The sequence below is a fragment of the Heliconius melpomene genome, chromosome 18 (assembly GCF_056956725.1).
Source record: "Heliconius melpomene rosina isolate 202511_hmr_F chromosome 18, ASM5695672v1, whole genome shotgun sequence".
Classification (NCBI taxonomy): Eukaryota; Metazoa; Arthropoda; class Insecta; order Lepidoptera; family Nymphalidae; genus Heliconius; species Heliconius melpomene.
The window spans coordinates 8,615,881-8,639,048 of NC_140406.1; the positions used below are offsets into that span (position 1 = coordinate 8,615,881).

Genomic DNA, 23,168 nt, shown 5'->3' on the forward strand with positions numbered 1-23,168 from the left:
CACATAGACAAACAAGCAAACAAGCAAAAAAACTTAAAAATCATTATTTTTGGTTACTTTACGTTATGAAAAGTCACTAATATTTTTTTTCATATGCCAGCAATTTTTTTTTCTTATATACATATCTTCCATATACAAGCACCGGTTCGATAAAATTTTATTATAAACATATATAAGAAAACATTGGTACCGTAATTGTGAACTAGGCTTCATATTTTCTCAGTTTCGTTACGTAACGAAATATAACGAAATTGAGAATGAAGTCTGAGAAATTCTAACCTTTTTAAATATTTGCTCATAAGCCACGTGTTGCATGTGCAAGCACTGACGTTCTTTTTTGAGATTTTGTAAAAAGAAGCAAATAACATACACAAGAAAACCAAATTATAGAATACTTACCAAAATAAAAGCCGTTTATAACCCTGAGATGTAATTTTACGCATTCCCTTTAAAACATTTGAACCCCTCTACTGCTGCGAGAACACTACTGGTTGTAGCTACGACAGCATTGACTTTTAGAATAATGGTGCCACAATAAAGAATAATATTAAACACCATTCAAAATAATTGCGTTCATAATTTAATTGTACGTTACTAGCCCTGAGTAACGAAAAGACAATATTTTGGGACAAATTTAGTTAATTAATATATATTATTTATTAAATAATGTATCAATAAAAGTAGTTCTATTTAATATTATGCATAAAATAAAGTAATATAAACATATCTGAAATCAAATAAAACCATAAATATTCGTAACAAACCAATTTTTAAAAAGTAAAGTGGTGAATGGGACACGAAAAATTGTATGGAAGCATTTTGAAAAGTTTTTTGCAACTAACAAAAAATACTATTATTAGCCTTAATACAATTAAGATATTACAAAAATCTTTAAGTTAATAAGTAAATTTATCTTAAATGGCAAAATATTTAAATTATCTTTAAAATTGTATTTTTAAAACGCATTCAAAGTAGCGGGACAAGAAAAGACACAAAATGTGCACTTTTTCTGATTATGACCCACATATAATCTGGTACTAGCGGGGATGTCACGGTAATTATGAAGAAGAACGGAGAACGTGCTTAGCTGGTTTGGGCACGTCGAACTAATGAGTGAAGAAAGAATGGCAAAAAAGATTTATGATTGAAAAGTAAGCGGTAAGAGAGGTAGAGGAAGACCTTGGTTGCCCTTCGGAAATACAGTATCAAAGATACATGGCCCCGAAACCAGAAGAACCTGGTTCAAGTCCAGATGTCTCTAGTTTGATATTTTTTTCTTTTGATTATTTAAATAACCAGTTTATATTTTTATAATATTCAGATACTTTATATTTATTAGTTCAAAGTAATATTTTTTCTATTTGTTAAAAATACTAACATTGTTGTAGACGATAACCCTATTGAATTTTACAAGTCACTTATTCATGGAAGAGTCCAACAAATTTAGAAATTTACTTCTAAATTTGTTAGAAATTTCAAATCCCCAAAATTAATAAAACAGATACGCATTTTAGTCAAGTATTTATAATATATTTCACAAATCTACAAGATGAAGGACATAAAGACTTTATGGCTGTCGCTTTTACGATTTTAATCTAAGCACAAAATTCTCTATGTGGATTTATTTGAACTTACCTTGCTTCAAATTAATTTTCTAAAGTGTCTTTTACAGCCCCGTAAACTTTGCCAAGAAAATGACTGAATAATTGTACGGAGGGCGACGCGTGTATTATTCTTGTTATGGAATAACTTTTAAATACGTTTAATATTTGCCAATCAAAATAAAATAATTAAAAAAAAAATCTTTAGGTAATTAAATAATACTCATATTTACATACGAGAAAATTATATTAATTTAACCGTAATATACATAAGTGGTTGATAGGTATGTATAATGTGAATGACCAAAAATGAAATTTACAAAAATTCTAGATATAATACAAAAATTCGATATAATTATAGCCCTAAGTGGATTATTTAACAAAAAAAAATGTGAAAAAAACATTTATTCATTAATTCATTGGTAAACGTAAATTGGTCTTAAAAGATTAAGGCAAAAGCAACAACAGTCGACTGGTATACATCTTAATATAAAATGTTAAAAGTTATGAGTTTTGACTAACTAGAGATTATAAAATATCTACGATTCGAACGTTTTGTTTTTACGAGAAAATAAGCTTTAACGAGATTTTTTACGGTATATTTTTTTAATATAATATAAAAATGAATGTTAACTTCAAGCAGAATTTTTTAAGACATATTTAAATAAGAAATCTAATAAATACTCGAATAGCTCATTGTAAAGACTGTTTTGTACTATAAAAATTGATAGCATTAATTTTTATTATTTTATCTTTATACTGATTTTCTTTTGTTATCGGTATTTTCCTAGTTAAATGAATCATTTGGCACAATAGCGTTTGACTGTGAACACTAGGGTTGTGGGTTCAATTGCCACTTTTTCAATTTGAATTATTTTCAACTTCCTGTTTTGGTTAAATAAAGCGTAGCACTGAGTTCCGCCACTCAAAACGTAATATCTTGAATTCAGGCGGAAAGACGAGAACGTAATGTTTTCCTACACTCTTTTCTCTCGTTTTTCCTAACCTGATATAAGGGGTTAAAGCGTGAATATGAAAAATACCTATAAAAAAATAACCTACGAAGTTCAACAATAAATGATGAAATATATTTGACTTGATTATAATAAAATTTCCTTTACCCAAACACCAGTTTATTTACATACGATAAATTACAAAATCGCTTACAATATCGGGGGGAAAGTAAAAAGATCACAATTTAAATGTCTGAGTGGATCCGAGCAATTATATCAATTTAATCAGAAGCTAGCGTTTAATAATTTGTCTGTCTGTCGACATTTGTTATTCAAAATATCGAAATTAAAAGATGGAAATAACATCGAGTTCATTTTATCTGTTTTGCTTGTGAATATTTTATTATCTTCTTCTAAAATATTTGATCAAAAGGCTTTATTCGCTTTGTGAATTTGATGTTTATTTTATAACTATGAATTAATAATGTTTAATTAATTTTTAAGTAATTATTTTTTTAAAATTATTTTTTAATTTTTTAAAAGATACCTCCATTTTTGCGATAAAAATCAAATAATACATTAAGTGTATAATAATATAATAATAATAATAATAAATCATAGTTTTGGTCCGATATAACTGTAAATACTCAACTATATATAAAACAAAGAATTCACCTTAAACAGATCTCATTTAGTGAAAAATGACGTACTTGAAAATCACTTAGGAGGAAACGTGAAATATCGTTCAATTACTGATAAAATCACATCTAATCGAAAACGTAAATCTAAGAAGATTTCTTAAGCAACGATCTCAAATAATCGACTCTTTATGCCGATAGACTATACTCACTAAATCAGATATTAATAATTTTGTTGTTTTTACAATATTCTGTTATTTTTTTGTTACCTTTTTTATATTCACTCTTCAACCAAATTATTGAATAATTATTAAACCAAATTGTTATAGTTATAGTTAGCTAGTTACATTACACTTGCAGATCACTTTTTCTCTCATATGACTTATTTTAATACTTCTTTTCTATTTTTAAGAAATATCACCTATGATGATATAAATAAGGTTTATAACTGTGTTAGTTTGTGTATTATTCTTTTTTAATCTGACTTGCACACGTTTACACATGGGTGATCAATACATTTATTCAGAATATTTTATTCGTGACGCTGACTTCCTCTACTCAACATATATACCTGGAGTTAGGGCGGAAAATGGGCAACGGAATATGTTAGCACTAGGTTTCGTCTGCTAAAAAACTACTATATAAAGAAGGATTTACAATATAATGGCAATCACGGTTCTTTCTCGCTCCAATATTAGTCTGTTTGAAATATTCTTATGTAAGAAACAATGAGAGCACTCATACTATCATTCCAGTCAAGTTCCGGTCCAAACACGCATATCAAATTATTTCTCATACAAGAATCTCCGACCGGCACTACAGTGTAAATACTCCTTTAAAAAGCAGCAATTCTATTTCATGTTGTGAGCCCTTCTGCGGTCGGCAGCTTCATTAGTGGCAAGTTAAGCCTAATTACTCTTTTGAATTAAGTAAAAGCCTAATGGAATGTATTTACACCGCTAGCGGTATAAAATATATTAATTGTATTATTTTTTATTAAAATTGTCTGTATGTTAAAAAATAAATTAGGCATATGATATAATTGTTATTCCTATGTGGTTATTTAAATAATTTATATTAAAAAATATTTGTATTATCAGAGAAGGCGAAGCCGCGAGGGCTTGCCAGTCTCAATAAAAGTAAAATAAGGTTCAAAATGGCATGTCACAAATTTGTTTTTTTCATAAATAGTATTCATTCTATTCTTATTTATAATTCAATTTTTAATATTCTTTTTTTAAGAAATAGAACTATTCAACTAAGCTATATTTAGTTCTTTGAAAGATTCTTAACAAGAATACTTGTAATGCAACGCTGAACAATTTGAAATAAAAGTCACAATTACACTTATCATGATGGTCTGAATGGGCATAATCTGACAGAAACTCTCTTTACTTCAAGTAGATAGAACTTAGTGGGCCTTTTTGAGGATTTTATGAAAAAAGTATGAAGTACTTATATAACATTGGTATACAAACGATGGTTGTGGGTTGCAATTTGTCATGGCAAAATTATGCTTAATTTATTTGATTCGAATGAATAGTGCGAGTTTGAAAACAAAGTGTTATCTTCTGTATTTTAAAGATGTTAAAAAAACTTTTGTTGTTATTATTAGGTTCTTTATTATTATGAATTAGAAAATTTACAAAATTACGGCGAATATATATACTCTTGAGCACAGCGCAGTGCTTGCGACCTAACCCATGTATAGGCTTCAGGGCCTCCTTTACAATATATCTCTTAACACTAGGTTCACTGGTTCCCTCTGCTTACAGTTCTATCTTCTACATCGTGAAGCTAAAAAAAGTAAAGTAAATATACAAGCATAATAAAACAGCTTTGCCATAGAAAGTTAATACAATGACAAGATGTAAAGAAATACAAGAGATATTTAGTAATATATCGCTAAATATAAGAAATTAACAAAGGAAACACAGATCGCTATATCATTTATTCTCTTCTTATAACGGAGAGCACGCGTAAAAACACTTTATTTGTATTGTAATCTGAGTAAATAAGGCACACCAACTGTCCATTAGCACTACAGTTGTTTTTAGTTTCCACATGGCTGGCATGGTGCAGTAAAAAGTTGTAGACTGACTGATGACCGCCCAAATGATGATAAAAAATTGAACTGTGGAAACTTTTGAATTTTGATAAAATATGATCTATTTTATATTTAAATATATAATTACTAGCGGACGCGCGCAGCCTCGCTTGCGTAATTAGGGGCGTAATGTGTTCAATGAAATATTTTTAAGAGTCTAAATTTCAAATTTTATAAAAATCGGTGGCGTTTTAAAGATTTTTCCATACAAACTTCCAACCCCTTATTTGCACCCTTAGGGGGAGAATTCTGGAAAACGATGAAACACGTGTTCAATTAAATACTTTTAAAAACCTAAATTTCAAATTTTAAAAAAATCGGTGCCGATTTAATTTTTTTTCCATACAAACTTTGAACCCCTATTTCACCCCTTTAGGGTAAAAATTTTTCAAAATCCCTTCTTAGTGGATGTCCAGATTACAAAAGTAAATATCTGTCCAAATTTCACGTTTCTACGCACAGCGGTTACGGCTGTGCGTGCGTCTTACCTCAGTCAGTGAGGACAAGTCCTTTTATATAAATAGATTAGGCTAGTCGTGGCGCAGATGCACAAGCGTGCGATTATAAAGACTACAGATTGTGGGTTCCATTCCCACTCATAAAAATGAAACATATAATTTTCTTTTATTTTTTCGCTCGGAACGAAAGTGTCTTAATGGGGACGGAGTGTCTTAACACTAGGTTCGCGTGTTCCATTTGCCTATCCTGTTATGTATATAGCTATGTGCGAGATAAAATAAAAAATATATAATTATTCATATAAAGTTATCAACAGTTTTTAATGACTTATATATGCTTATACATACATAACTACAGGTATAATTATTTCTTAAATAAAAAAAAACACCATAATAAAAGTAAAATGCTTGCAATTTCAGCATTTAATTAAATTACAAACAAAGGCAAGTAAAACATCTTATATATCACTTACTAAATATTTTCAGAATTTCAACCATTCAAGTCGTTTGACTCAAAAGAGGATTAGACCAAAGGACCCTTTGAGGGGATAGCGTAAGGTATTCACAGAAAAATTTCATAATTCCACTCATTACCATGGATTGTTGCGAGTAGGTACTACGGTTTATAGAGCCTTCCTACTGGTTATTTAATTTTAAGCCTTATTTTTTTATATTAAGATTTAAATTTAAATAAAATAATGTTAAGAGCAATGACAATTCTTGTAAACGACGGTGTAGATGGGAGTATGAACGTTCGTTTGGTTGAAAACAGATGTTTACATTATATGGGGCTTCTAACGTGTAAATATCATTATAAATATTTAATTATTTAAGCTTTAAAATGAAAGGAGCTAAAATTATATCGTTACGTTAAATAACCTTTAGTATACCTGTTCTATATTACTAGTTTCTATTTGCTAAATTCTATTCTTGACTGATGGAATTCATATTTTTTTAGCTTCACGTTATATCTCGCACAGGCTAGGCAGAGGGAACCTGGAAAATTAATGTAAAGACACTTCGCCCACCATTATGGTACTTCTGTTCCCCACTTTCTGCCCAAAGTGGTGAACATAAAGTTTTATATGAAAATATTTGTTTAAGATGCAATATTTTTTTATTTATTTGAATGGTTCAAAATTTATTTGAAGGTATGTCAAGTATGTTAATTTATAAGACAAAGTAATTTTCACGACAGTATTATGAAGGCATTTCCATTCATCGCTTTGTTAAATGTTCCTTAGTTTAATGCACAATTTGCATGCATCGTGGTGCTTCTAGGAAATAAAAAGAATTTTTATTATGCCTGTACGCTGTATCCTGCATTTTTTACAATCCTGAATCCCGCATATAGGAACTTGGGAACGTAGTAACCTAGACACTCAATTTCCCATTAGAACACTATTGTTCCTGACTTTCCGTTGAATTCTTGGGGCATTGTGTGTGTTACATATATGATGTATATGAATATACAGTATGTACATTATATACAGTACTCAAATATGATCATGAAACTTCATACAATACAAACAGAAATGTTAGTCACCAGTATTTTCGCATACATTGTGACTTTTGCCTTGTGCACTATCATCACAGCCGTATATACTCTTTTCTTTGTATTTGCGGAAGCATTCTTTAAGTATATTAAACTTAACAAAGGATTTTTCTTTCAAAGAATGAGGATCATACCTACAACGCAACGTGCTCACAGTCAAATGATTCTGAAAATGATAGTCTTAAATTATAAGCTCTATAGGTAATACTTGAGAAAATAATTTTAAGTTATTGCCTATTAATAAATATAAAATATTTTTTCTAAATAACAAAAGAAGCTTTTAATTTTAAGTAACTTGTAATGTAATGTATAATCTACACCCCCCCACAATAATCTTTTGATTGGCAAACTTCTTTCTAATGATATTAAGAATTCACAAACCGAAGACGAAAGTAAATTTACCCATTTTGGCGATTATAAAATAAGTTAGTTTAGAAACGAATTGTAAACAGAGGGTTTAAATCCGCGGCTGGGGGAGATGCGGTCACGAACATCAATAAACCTTTCAAGTAAAATGTTTATGGGTGAATGCGTTAGAATTGTCTTCTTACAATATTTTTCTTAAGTCTCCTTTTAATTTAATATATATTTTAGTATACGTATTTAGTATACGAGTGCTTTATCAAAAAAACTTGGATTATTATAATTCAAGACGTTGTATCTTTAAGTAAAGGTACCAGCACAAATTTTATTTACAATTAGAGAAAAGATAATAGAGTTAAATACAGGTTGTTTTTAGTATTAAAAAAAGTTAAAAATGTAATTATCCATACCTATATTATAAATTCGAAAGTAACTCTGTCTCTCTGTCTTTTACGCAATCAGGGCCAAACCGCTAATTTAATTGTGATAAAATACTCATACAGAGATACTTGAGGGTCTCGGGATGAACATAGGATACTTTTTTTTCTCATATTTCTATTATTTTCGATATATACCAATATATTAAAATACTTATTAATTTGACATGCAATTTATTCCGCCATGTTAATAACAACCGTCGTTGCTAAGCAACGATTTGCAAAGTTTGTTGTTAGAAAACGTCACCCAAAATGAGCTTGCTTAACGCATCTCTCTATTGAAAATTGAAAATAATTTCATAAATATATTTAATAAATACTCGTATAGTTCAAGCGGGCGTAGCCGCGTACGGGTCCACTAGTATGTTAATAATTGTATGTAATTTCTTACCAAAGTCATATTATTATGCAATGTTCAACATATAACAATAACCTAATATACAGGCATATCAAGTATAGCATAGCACAAAAGTTTCATTATCACAGCATAATGCCGGTACTGCCCGGAGCATGTGAAAGCACATAATGAAGTATTAAGCTTTAAATACCTCGTTAACACCGCAAAATTAAACCTTCGCTACATTACGCTGGTAATGGAATCTTTGACTAATTAGTGACGCGTTTGGTCGTGTTATGAAGTAATCTGTTCTGTGTCCCTTGTGTAGATTAAAAGGATTTTTCTTTATTTATAATTAGATTTTTCGTGAATTATATGAAATTTCTTGGTGTGTTCCATAGAAGTAATTTTGTTAAATTAAATCATATTTACAGAAAGTAAGGTTGTATTATTCCGTATATTTTTTCTGTATTTAACATTTAAATTGTTAAGTATATAAAAGTAAATGTTACTAATAACTTATAATTTTCTGAGAAACTTATATTTGTAGTTCGATTGATCTACAATCCTGATATTGGTACGAAATTATTTTTGGGTGACTCCTACTCGCACTTGACCGGTTTCTACTATTATTAGGAATACGATTCTATATTATAAAAATTGCTACTATCAAACACACCAAGTCATTTTATTCGATTTATTGCTCTGACTTTATTTATTCAATTTAAAAGTAGGGACTTTTGAAGGAGTGTCAACAAATTAATATTCCTTCAGTGAATTGTGCGAGTAAAATTTGAAATTCTATTTTAAATTCATTCATGCACATCATCATTTAAGCCTGGGGTCCATGGCATGGGGTTCTATTGTTTTAAGATTATATCCTTTTTTATATAAAAACCGATTAAGGAAATCGAAAATATGTAAATTATACTTTTATACAAAAATGCATACAGTTAAGTAACTAAATGATATACATATCTATTGATTAGTCTTATTTATTTTTGTTCCCGTAGGAATTTCGAGAAATCCATTTTAGAACTTTGCTAAACTTCCTAAACTACATGCTTAATTTATTTGTTTCAAGCCCAGTTCAGTTTCGTCACTCCGTAACGGAAAAGTTTTTTATATGTAGTTAAATATTGTAGTATATATGTTATATAAGTTACCATACTAAAAAAATATACTTCGTTATCTGTTTCATAATTTTCCTCAATAATAGCATGGACTTCTTTTCGAATAGGATATTGCCCTACTTCTACGACCCTACATTTATTTTAACAAGATTAAGCATATTTTTATTTCATTTAAAATAAAATTAATTCAAGTATGATTTCTCAATTCAAAACAAATAGTAGGGGTAACGAATGGGTGGAAATTAGACGCAGCGTTTGCATTTTCGTGAAGTATACTTAAATGTGAAGGCAAATGTAATTACTGAGGCGGGGTAAGATATCATCCCCCGATGAATAAATCTACAGAATCAATCAAATCAGACTTAATCAAATACCTAACTAAATGCTCTTGTCTAATATTGTAATCTTTCAATGATTCAAATTAATTCGCTTGCAATAATTTTAGGTACTAAAATTATTATTAACTACTTTACTATTACTAATTCAATATTTTTTTTACTTATTTTTTAAGAATAAGAGAAGGCATGTTTTATTGAAGCGGAGTGTCTCACCACTATGTTTTCTCTGTCTATCTTGCTACATGAGGGATAGAGCATGAAGCTAAAACGTATGTACGTAACTTTGAGAAATATGCATATCTCGCATTTAGCATGCGATAAAGGCTATTGGTTCGTAGATGAGTCATTTAGTTCTTGCTTTCCTGATGCTTAAAGATATAGGGTGCTCATTGTATGGCCTGGTAACGTTATTTAAAAATTGATGAAAAACCTGAATCGTCCAGGAAAAATATTTTTTTCCTAAAATGTTATTCTACATAATAATATTATTCTTTTGTATCTGCTGTACGTACGTTGAAATAAAACTTTCATTTGAAGCAAAATAGCCACTCAAAGACCGTTGTTGGGTTTATTACTGCTAGCTAGTTAAACTTTATGTATATTTTATGTTTATGAACTATGAGTTTATAGGGAAATGTGTGTACGTAAATATATTAAATTTTCATTTTATTTACTTTATAGAGTGGGTATAATTAGTCATTGTTGGAAGCTAAATGATTTCTAAGAGATAAAAGTTTTTGTATATATTTGTATGTGGCGTTGAGTGCGAGTTTCCAGAATTCGTCGGTACTAGGTAGTACTAGGTTCCCAGGATCCGTCAGCTTACCCTGCTGCAACGTGCGGCTAAAAAAAGTATATTTGTATGAGTTATTTATCTACTAAACAAGGAATTTCAGCGTTTGTTTTTATATACATTGATTTAGAAAAGTAAGAGTTGCATCCACATAACATTTTAAAATGTAACTGACAACAATCCCACTTTATAAGTTTTTAGATTCTAAATTTTGTTCTAAAATTTGAATCTGTGAGTGTGAATGTTCAAGTTTATTTTTTATTAAAGAAGCTTTTTTGTCTCAAGTTGTATAAAAATTACTAAAGATACTCTTCGAAAGACATTTGCATATTTAAATAGACATCATTAGATAATATTTCGTACACAGATCACGTTCGGACCCCTCATCTCAATGAGGCCAATTAGAGGACTGTGTTTGTTTCATTTGAAGTATAATGAACGTATACATTAAATATGGCATCTTTTATGATGATATTTCTTAACAAAATCTCATGGTGTGGAGCCCGCAACCGTCAAGCAACGTGGGCGGGAAATCGGGATTGGTGCGTTTTTATACTTGATGATTCCCCCTGCCTACTCTGTTAAATGTGGAATAATAGCGTGAAACAAAATAATATATCTATTATATTAGTTATAATATTAATAATTATAACAATCAATAATCGAGTTTGCAAATGGTTGAAAAAGATCGTCGTTAAAAACATTATGAAGAACTAAGAAATTAATATTACAATATATAAAAAAAGATCATAGACTGAAATTTTATCAAAGATCATTCAAGCGTTAGAAGAACATACAAAAAAGACCACCTTCTGATTAAAGAGTTTTAGTTATTATTAAAATGATAATTAGTATAAGTTTAAACTATATACTTATTCAACTCTAATCTACCATTAGAATAGACAATGATTTCATCCCTTAAGGAAAATAGAAAGGTACTATTCAATTACTATTTATCCTTTATATAATTCAGCTTCATTGGGTTTATGGGCGGTGTCACCCTCAAATTAATTATTCGTTATCAAATCTACGACAAACGAGACAGACGACTTGTTTATTATTAATTAGTTTACTCTTGATAGCGCTTTATGCATCTGATAGAACTTTGAGAAGACTGAATAAATATATGTATGCGTTTTTTAACGTTTTTTTGCTTTATAAAATATGCAATAGACATATTGTTTTCTCCATTTTACATACTAGGGTTAGGTTTTCATTTCGGTTCTGGGATTTCAGTTTCATTCGAGATACAGCATGAAGTTACGTTATAGGTTTAATATTAGTTAATATTATATAAAATATTTGCTATATACCTATATGCTAGATTTGTGCAAACTTTTAATAACAAATAATTTTGCATCGTCATATTTCATTTGGAAATCCCATATATCTGGAAGTTAACCTAGTTAAGCTATCCTTACAGCACTTGAACATAGAATCTAATTACCGAAGCCCTTCTAACCACTCTAACCTGACCCTGTTAAGGGTTCTTGAACACTAAACGTGTATATTTTATTTACTTCCCTTCGATTTACTCAATTCACCTACACTACACTGTTAACACAATTTCTAAATATATCTATGTATTACTTGTGTAGAGCACCTTAGGTATTAACTTTTGTAATATTATCATTATAATATTTTTTTCTACTTATCATCAAGTCTTATATTGTTATATGTTTTTTTGGAAAATATATGTATATTTTTTTTTCTCACGCAGTATTCCGCACATATTAGATAGATTGATAAGTTAATACCTATGGGCGAGGCAAAAGAGGTAAGTATGCACAGATCCTATCGTTTAACACTCTTCTCTCTGGCTTAAATTGCGGGATACAACGGGAAGCTAATAAATAATATAAGGACAATCGTAGCGCAGGAAGGAACACAAGTGTGCGACTGAAAACGCGACAGGTAGTGAGTCGATTTCTACTCGAGGAAATTAAATATTTTAATTTCTTTGTAGTGGTTACTGCGTTGATTTTCGCCACTCAACACGTATCACCTCCAAGATTTTGCGGAAAATGGGAAATGGAAATGTTTTAGTGTAAACCAAGTGTCTTCACACTAGGTTTCCAGATTCCCTCTGCCTCTACTATGTGCAGAATTACAGCATGAAGCTAATAATATCCCGATTTCTCTGCAATAGAACAAATAATGCAATAAAATAACTAATATGAAAAAGTATATCTACACTGTATAAATAATACACATATGTATGTATACATATCATATTACACTCTATTAGACACAATATTATTTAATAAAAAAATTGTAAAGACTTCACACAGTTAAACATGAATGCAGTGAAAAGGCTGGCACGGCCACCTCATTAATTAGAGGATTCTTAGCTCCGAAGTAGGTCGCGGGCCATCGTAGTGTACTCGGGAAATAGTTTTTCCTTTTTTTTAAATGAGAGGCAAAATTGCAACTTTTTGTGAGTTGATGCTGAATGAGTGCGCGCTTTGTGACTCAAGCAGCGAAAAATGAATGCGTTTTTAATTTTGGTTTTGTGGTTTAATTTGGAATTTTGTTAAGTATTTTTGCGGAATGTTTTGCAAGTTAAAAATTTAAGCCACAGCTATCTACTTAGGAGTTGAAACTTTCAAGTATTAACTAATTAGTTGGCAGTGTTGCATAACTGCGCAACGCCAATGACGTCGTTTAACTGTTACTTAACTGTCTTTTTCAGGCATGCACCGCAATTTGAAAATATTATTCAGTTAAAAATCGCTCTTTCTTTCTGCTTTATCAGAGACATCGGGTCGGGAAGCGTAAAACACTGATGAAGGCAATTTCAAATTTATTTTTTACTCATAAAAAAATGACTATTAATAGTGTTCACTTGTTATATTTGCCGAAAATAATAAGTGTCTCTTTAAATTTGCTATAGGAAAACTATTTGCTTTTGATTATTAATAAATAATAGTGGCGAGTGAATGCCTTATTAAGAGGCCTTTGAAATCACAGACATTGTTTTGAGCTCAAGTATATTAATTAGTAGCTTAACCTGGGAACCTAGTGTTAAGATATTCCGTTCCCATTAAACATTTTCTTTTTTCATTTTCCACTTTTTACTTTAACTGTGGTTTTTATTACTTTTTTAAATGCAGAATTTAAACGTTGATAATACTAAAAATATTATTTCCATACTTAACAAACAATCGTAGATAACCAATTATCAGAGCAATCATTAGTAGTAACGATGGAGATGTGCGACAGATGGACGGACTAATTAGTGGTGGATATTGTGGGCGTTGGTCTAGAGTGAGACTTATTATTTATATTAAATCTATAATTTTATTATATTTATAAGAAAAAGTTAAGGAATATCTACAAATATTTAGATAAATATCTGATTTGTTTTCTTTTGCATTTTCTAAGATAGCATTTAGGTTAGGCAAACTGAGCGACCTAGTGTTAAAACACTCCGTCCCACAATTGACGTTTAGAAGTATATATTTCTTAATAATGTTACTGTACAAGCCTCTGTACAAAATATGCATGCATTGTTCTTCTAAACAACTTTAAAGCATATTTTACAAGGCTTCTTTCTTTCTTTTAAGATATATGCTACGTTCCTTATATCAAAATACCTCTATATTTCCAATACTTGAGAAACTCCGCTTACTTTGTGATTGATATGTTTGTCCATAAGTTTTGTTATTCACTTGTTATTTTAGACGATGCATAAAAATTCACATATGCGCTTCATTTTATAGAGATTTTCGTTCTTTTACTTTTAGTTAAATATATGTGTATTATTTTAGCACAGAGGCTGCTTGTAAACGCGATGGGATTGTCCCCACTCTATTTATATTTTTCTCGCCCTTATAACACGACAAAGTACGGCGTTGAGTTTTGCCACTGCTAATAGTGTGAAATCAATGAGGAGCCAGATATCTTCTATATATATAAAATCGAAAGGTGAAACTCATCATGAAATCTCAGTAACCACATGTGCTAGGAATCTCAAATTTTGCATAGGAGTTACTTATAGGACGTAGGTGCTCGCTAAGAATTTGCAATATTCGACTTCTAAGGGGTTGTTTTTGGGGTTGAAAGTTTGTATGAAACTTCGTTACTACAAATGCTAGGAGTCACAAATTTTGCATGGACGTTACTTAAAGGACGATGACGAGGATACTGATGGAGACAGAAATTAATAATAACGTAGTTCACGCAGGCGAAGCCGCGCGGGGGCCGCTAGTATTACATATATGAAGAGGTTCATGACATTAAACGGCGCAAAAGGGGTATGTAAAGATTGCAGCTGTAGGGGTATTGCACTAGTCTTATTATATTCTTTATAAACACGCTAAATCAGCGCCCTGAATTTATTCGCTACAAATGCAATTGTGAAATAATGTTGCACTATTGTTTTGTAGCGTATAAATAACCAAATTAAATATATAATAAAAGAGTTGAATATAAGGTCTCGTCTTATTAACATCGCCATATACCTGTAGCCCACATTGGTGACCCCGACGTGATTGTCATTTCATCACAGCGTATAGCACTCACTGTGTTATTTCTGGTAACACCGTAGGGAAAAAGCATACAACTAAAGAAACGAAATTTTAAAAAATATTTCTATTTATAAATTGCTAAGCCTTCAAGACTAGCTGATCTTATAAAGTTTCCGTTTCTTGAAATACGGAACCCTAAAAACTCCTACATCATACCAACGTTTAAATTAAAATACAATTTAAAATCTCCATTTTGGACATAAAAGCTGGCCATTTTACATGCTGTAAAAAGTCATGAAATATGAAAATAAACTAAATCACGTACTTTTCGGGGCGTCGCGCGTCGCGGTGAAACGGAGCGCGTCTGTCGCTCTGAACAATAACGAACTTTTCATTAGTCGCATTTAACAAATGGCTTAAATCTGAATAAGAGTTCTCGTGAATTTCCACCATGTTTGAACTGACGCGAGTACGTTTTTTCAAAAAATTTAATATGCATTTTCAAACTGAGCATTGTATTCTGTGTAACTGTAAACGCTACAGGATGTGGGTTCGATTCCCACTTGAGGAAATTAAATTTTCAATATCAAAACGCGGGGTTGAGTTTCGCCATTTAATACACACTGTTTAGAATTCGGCGGAAAGTGGGATTTTAAATATAAGTGCAATGATTGTAGGTTCGATTTCCACTTGAAAAAATTAGTTATTATGATAATAATGGGAATGATCCCCGATTGACAATACTAAGCAAAGAAAAGACGGCGATGAGTTCTACGCAATGCCTAACATTTGGGCGGAAAGTGGAGAACGAAGTGTTTAGATTATAATAGTCACTCAGTAAAAATGTAGATAAACTGAGCTAGAATTTGAACAGTAGGCCCTTGCTATATATCAGCAATTTATAAAGGACGATTTTACAAGTGCTTTTATTGCCTTCGATCGTACGCATTAAAATTGCTGTTCTAACGTATTTTTTTAATATCTATCGTATTTTATCGCAGGTGCTGCTGACGGCGCGGATAAAACGCATTCAGGTAAATTGTGTTTTTGTTACTTTAGAAATACTATATTTTTTATGTATTTTTTATGTTCTGTCATTTACAAGTATGTTGCAGTATTTTTTTACATAGTTATGTGTGGTATTGTTAATTTTTATATAGCTTCGGTCTTATTAATTTTTTTTCGATGTTAAATTCCGCCATTGAATACAAAAAATAGGCTATAAGTGAGGGAAGGATTGAGGCGTTCCTATTCTTGTTAACAGTTGGTTCTGTCTGCTTATCCTGATATACCGGTGATAATATAAAGCTATTAATTTTCGTAAATAGGGTACAATGGCATGTAGTATATAAATTAATATTTTTTCCCCTTAAAACTCTTCAATTCTCCACTTTACTTTTGAAATCTGGAGCTGATAACGAGGCATTGCGTGTTGAGTATAGGAACTCAATACCACACTGTGTGTCGTTACCAGAGCGAGGAATTGAAAATATTAAATACGAGTATTTCACTTGTTCTAACGGGGATTGAACCCACAACCTGCCACGTGTACAATGCCCTTTCGCCTTCACTGGAGTTATTTATTAAGAGTAACACAAATGTATTTGTCAATATCCATTATTTCTGTAACATTTTTTATAAAAAACAATTGTCACATTAACACAAAACATCAAAAGAGAAATTTAAGTAAACTCCGTTGTTACACAAAAGGAGCGGACAAGTTTTTGTCGGTTCACGCAAACAAATTAGCCGACAATGTCGTCATAATAAATGACAGCCCGAGTATACCTTATCCACGACAAAAGAGAAAAGAGAGAGATTCTACAATTCTTACTTTAAATGAGTGGTTGAATTTTTTATCAACTCATTTCGTTTAAAAGAAACTGCGGATGGGAATAAGAAAAAATAAGCACATCTCATTAGAGGGCCGTTAGTTGAGGAGTGCTTTTAAAGAGTCTCTTTCGATGTGGAGTTTTTCTATGGAGACTATAGTTTGTTGAATGGTCCTTGGGATTACTATTTTTTGAATTGTATATTGGAAAAATATTCTTTACGGTTATCTCCTCCCCTTCCAGAATTTGGTGGAAAATGGGGAACGGAGTGTCTTAACACTAGGTTCCCTTTGCCTACCCTGCTGTGTGCGTGATACAGCGTGAAGCTGATTTTTTTTTATTTTTCAAATAATTTTATTGATAATAAGAAGTTCCATGCTTATTTTTTTTATGTCAAATAATTTACTACCGGTTGATTAAAGTCGGTGCCTCAGACCTAAGAAAAACCGACGCAAAAAACTTGAGACTCGAGAGAAGATTTTTTAATCATCCTAAACCTGCTTTCAAGCTTAAACTTTTGATTCATTTAAATTTAATAAAGGAATATACCTCTATACTTAAGCATTAAAAGCCACATTCATTTTTATGACACTAATATTTTAAGCTACTTACAAAATTTTAGAACAAGAATTTTTATAAAGGAAATGAAGAGGCGGACCCCTCCTTAATCCACCTGCCGTTTCTTTGATGTAGAAACAAATATAACGTACGGACGGGCAAACAATTAGCGTTTTATATATACATGTGTATATAGGTGTGTATGTGTGTTTGTTAAGGAAGTTGGGGTTGAGCGGACCAAATAATAAAGAAACCTCCAATGAATATTATATTCGTAGGCATTGTTATATGAACTTATGCTTATAGCTAAGCCTTCTTAAGTAACTTTGGTAGTAATCATTTTTTCGTGGTTAATGGTATAGGAAATTTGTATTAAGAAACTTAATTTTACTTTTTGATATTTTCTCTAAATTGTATCATTGATTTTTATTTATTTGGTAGTCTTATAAATAATTTTGGGTATTGTTATTTAATTCAGCATTTTTCATTGCTTGAAATGAAAAATACTGAACTATTTATTATGTTTACGAAAATACATATACTTAGTCATTTCGTAATTACTACTGTTACACCACTGCTATATTATAATCAAAACGAAAACGAACAAAATTTAAAAAAAAACACCTTTATTAAAAGAGAATATAATAAGAACTTTCCTCAATTCTTCTTCATGACAATTTGTATTAAGGAAGAAAACCACAGATCATTTTACGCTGGCCTCTCATATCTGCTTAAGGCAGCTTAGTGGCAAGTATAAGGGGCGCGCCGATATCCAAAGATAAAGGTTCTATTGTTTGCGTTAAATTGTGCACACTCGTGCCACTTTATGTATCATAAAATAAGATAGAACAGGATATTATATGTTATATTAATGTAATAGAAGTGACATCGTCTGTTTTAGTACAAAAACGCAGGACAATTTTAGTTGAATTTCACGCTATATCCCGCATATACAGGGTAGGCAGAGGGAACCTAGCGTTAGGACAATCCGTAGAAGAGAAAAATGAGGATATTTTCCGTTTAATTTACAAAACATTGCGTGTTGAGTGACGGAATTCAAGGCTATATATTATATATATATATATATATAAGATAATAATTGATTCCGCAAGGGAATCGAAACCACAACTGTCGTGTTCACAGTCTTACGCTTTGCAGCTACGCTACAACTGCCTCTATATGAAAATTTTCATATAGGTACAGTCACATTACTGGCCGCTGAACGATGTAAATAATTATTGATTATCGATTTTCGATAAAGCATTCCATAATATTTTAAATGCTAACTTTGTTATTTCTGTGAAATGTGCCAAATAATTTAACGCATTATTCGTTACATGCACCGCTATGTTTACTTATAATAACCTCGTACCTATTTGAACTCTACGTTATTATGTTCAAAATATTAAAACAATAAATATAATGCGCCGTCCTGGCACAGTGGCACTACGTGTACGCGACGGTTGTCGTTTCGATTATCACTCGGGGAAATTAATTATTATTTATTAATATTTTTATGGATATATTATATTTTATGGATATATAACACTACAGCGAGAAGCTAAAAAAAAAAACTAAAATACTATAAAAAACAACAATTTCATATACAAAAAGCCATTTCAATCCACTATAATATACACACAACATTATTATTATTAAATATGAATACGATTTCCCAACCGAAAGTGATAGTAAGGGTTACCTAACGTTTCCTGGGGGCGAATTTTGTGATGTTTTGGCAGAGGCGCTTACAAATTTCCGCTTATGAGATGTTCTGTTGAGTTTGATGTAATCTTATCCCGTCTTATCTTTTCACTGGTGAATCAAGTCTATTTGTTATGCTGTAGTTTTGCTAATATTTTTCGATTTTGTTTAATTTTATTGCATTTCTTGTGTTTATAAGACACTCTGTTCTTTACTTTCGGAGACATTGTGTACCTAGTGCCAAATATCTTGATTTTGCTTTAACAGAGCGAAAAAAAGTTGTTGTTTAAACAATTGCTTTCATATAAACATCTATACTAATATAATAAAGCGGAAGAGTTTGTTTGTTTGTTTGTTTGTTTGTTTGTTTGAACGCTAAGATCTCTGGATCTACTGGTCCGATTTACATTGTTTTTGTTTTGTATGAAAGCTGCATTCTTCAGAAGTGCTATAGGCTATATAACATTACATTATACATATAAACTAATATATTTTAAAGTACTTTCTAATTTGACATGCAATTTATTCTGCCATGTTAATAACAACCGTCGCGTCGCTACGCAACCGTTACCGCGACATTTTGATATTGATCCTTATGAAAATAAATATAATAGTCACTTTTGGCATTTTATCTAGATTGAAATTATAGTTTACTGTATAACATTCTAATAAATAATTGAGGAGATGTCACTGATTCCAAATGACCTAGCCTTCGGGCGGCATAGTATGAACGACGCGAACGGGCAGATGACGTTGACAGTTTTAAAAATTTTCATACATTTTCGAACTATTGTTAATTTTTATGTAATTATTTGCTATTTATAGTTAATTTAAACTACACTTTAGTGCTCTTCTTATTTTAGTTGATATAGCCCGCTAAAATTATCTTATTTAATAGAGAGAAATGTTTAATTATTTCGTAGAGTCGATATCTATGTACGCACGCACGGAATACTTTAGGTACTTTTCCTAATATTAAGAAATACCTATCCTTTAGTTACTTTTAATCCTTTTGTTGGTTCATTTCAATAACTCAGATAATTTTTTCTAATAATATGTATCTACTTATTATTCTTTTTAATTATTTAGGCCTATATTTCCTTACTAATTCTAATGAAAATTGAAAATAATTTCATGAATATATTTAATAAATATTCTTATAGTTGAAGCAGGCGTAGCCGCGTCCGGGTCCACTAGTTATAATATAATATGAGAAACAATTTCATTTTCAAAGCAAATAAGAAGCACAACTTGTTACAAAACGTTCTCAGACAAAACTTTGAAATTAAGTGACACATCGCGCCGTTTCCAGTTTCCAGATTCCCCATATAAAAATAAAAATTTATATATGTACATATTTTTTATTACTTTTTTGTTCTCAATAGAGTTTCAAACAAAATTTTGAACAAAAAAGTGTTGTGATCTTATAAATAAGCTTTCAGGGTATAGCAGGGCAGGAAGAGAGAAAATAGAATTAGGGTTAAACGTTCTCCTTAAGAAGACAGCGGGAATCCGCTGGATTCAAAGGGCGTAGGACCGGACGGAGTGGCGAGAATAAGGGGAGGCCTATGTCCAGCAGTGGACGTTGAAAGGCTGATGAATGGATGGTTCCCCACCGTCCAAGTTCACCAACGCGGCACTATATGTCACCATAGCTTAGAAAAGAAAATAATAAAAAGATAATCGAGTGGCATCGAACCACCACCTTCATGTGTAAATTAAAAAAAATATGTATTATTCTACACTTTGGAAAGAAATATACATATTTAGGACACATATTTTGAATGTAGCAGGATTTGAACCCGCACCTTTTGGAATCCATTCAAGTCCGTCGGTCTTGGACGGTCTATGACCACGACACCATCATATAGAATTTTTAATAATATTCAGGTCCTAGCACACGATCGCTGCACAATATGACAAGAAACCGATGTCACATTTATAATATCCTTACATATACTATAACCCTGCCGATGTCAGGAATCTTCATTGTTGACGTTTGATATTTCAGTAATACGATACCATGGGAAAAACAATTTTGTATTCAATCGTAATGGGGTAAAAGTTAAAATTGTATGGACGTTGGTCGTCGCAATGAATTTTCTTTGAAAATGTTTAGGAAAATATTTATGTAGGTAGGTATGCATAATATACTCGTATATGCCCAGGATATAGCAGGGCAAGCTGAGGACATAGTGTTAATACACTTCGTTCTCCATTTCCGTTAATTTTCGAGACAATTTGTTGAGTAGCGGAACTGAACGCTACACTTTGTTTTACAAGAATGAGGAGGGAAAATAAAATAATGTCTTCAGTTTTAATAAAAAAACGTCCAAGTTTATTGCGAACAATTACGTAACGGCCCTCAATATTTGTATCTCATTGTCATTCGAATGCCACTCAGCTTAATTGTGACAGGATTGCTTTGTGTAAAATGGTAATTTATTAAGATTTAAGAAGATTTTTTTGGAAATAATGATTACATAAGAATTATATAAGTGATAAGATGTTGTTTTGGGTATTGAGATTATGAAATATTATTTTATTCATTAATTTTGAAAAGCGAAGCGAAATATAAAAAAGGTACGTAGGATGTTTAGTACCTTCACCCATTAAGTGACTCTGCTCTCCCATAATTAGACAATACCTACTCTTTGGGAGAAAGGAGTGTCTTATTATGCCTTCCTGTATATCCTGCATTACTAGAATGCATGTAAGTAATAAGACGAAATACAAACAATATCCCTAATGGACGATTTATCAAAAACACTAACATTAAAATTTTATAATTTAATGTATTCAATCATTTTTGTTCAAATATGTTGTAAAAGTAGTCGTTATTTAGAATTTTCCAGCGAGCATTTGGTGTGTTCGTTTGGCGTGAATATTTGATCAGTAAAGCTTCCCCTAAGAGGTTCTTCCTGAAAATTCCTTATTTTTACCAACGATAGCAGCTCAAGGTAAGATTATTGGGAGAGCTTTTAGTATTTACATTTTTTATGGTGCAAACCTGATATCAGCGGTCTTATCGATTTCGTAAGAGAAAGTTGTATGAAATATATGAATCCTTAGAGAATATTATGTTTTACGATTTAATACATGTATCGAATTTTGGACCGTAAATTATATATAATATGATTTTTTTACATCGAGTATTGGGTGTCGTTGTGGAGGGCGAGTTGATGTTATATTTCTGTACAGTAGGTTCAATTCCTACTCAAATTTAGAACCTTCACAGAGAAACAAGAAATGTTACTTGTAGCAAAGCAAGTTAAATTTTAATAAGCTATAAATTAGCTTATTAATAATAATAAATATTAATAATTGTATACATCAATAGTAATATAATTAATATTGATACTAAGAAAAGAAATAACGTAAAAACTTACGGACTAAATGTCTCTACTGCAATAGCATTAAAATAAAATAAAAACTGTATTTAATTACTTAAAGTTACTTATATAAAGTAGCCTTGTGCCATCACTCAATGGGGAATATACAATTATACATGTTTGATACAGATGCGACCATCTAAATTATCTCGTAATATGCCTCTGACTAAGCTTTCAACGTCTCAAGATAATGCATTATACATTTCACGGATCTACTTTTGTTTATTCTTTACTTTCTTTCTTTCTTTACTCCTTTTACTTTTAAAAAATGGAGGTCATTGTAGCGCAGTGGTACAGAGTTGTAAACTTGACGGTTGTGAATTTGATTCAAACTTGAGGAAAGTAAATATTTTCGTATGCTCGCTCTATATTACGAGTATTTCAACACAATGTTCTCTCTGTCTTCTCTGCTGTATGGAGAAAGCAGCGTGAACGTACAAAAGATAAATAATCGTAGATATTTGACCAAGTTAATGATAGAAAATTTAATATTTTTTTTG

General features: G+C 31.0%; 1 protein-coding gene across 2 annotated transcripts in view; it reads left to right on the forward strand.

Moving 5' to 3' along the window:
- LOC146529436 (spondin-2-like) overlaps positions 1-23,168 on the forward strand; it is a 257,135-nt gene that overhangs the window by 58,251 nt on the left and 175,716 nt on the right. For both annotated transcript variants that reach the window (XM_085201334.1, XM_085201336.1), the window contains one exon: positions 16,184-16,216. In XM_085201334.1, coding sequence (XP_085057460.1) covers positions 16,184-16,216 — 33 coding nt within the window. The remainder of the gene's footprint in view (positions 1-16,183; positions 16,217-23,168) is intronic.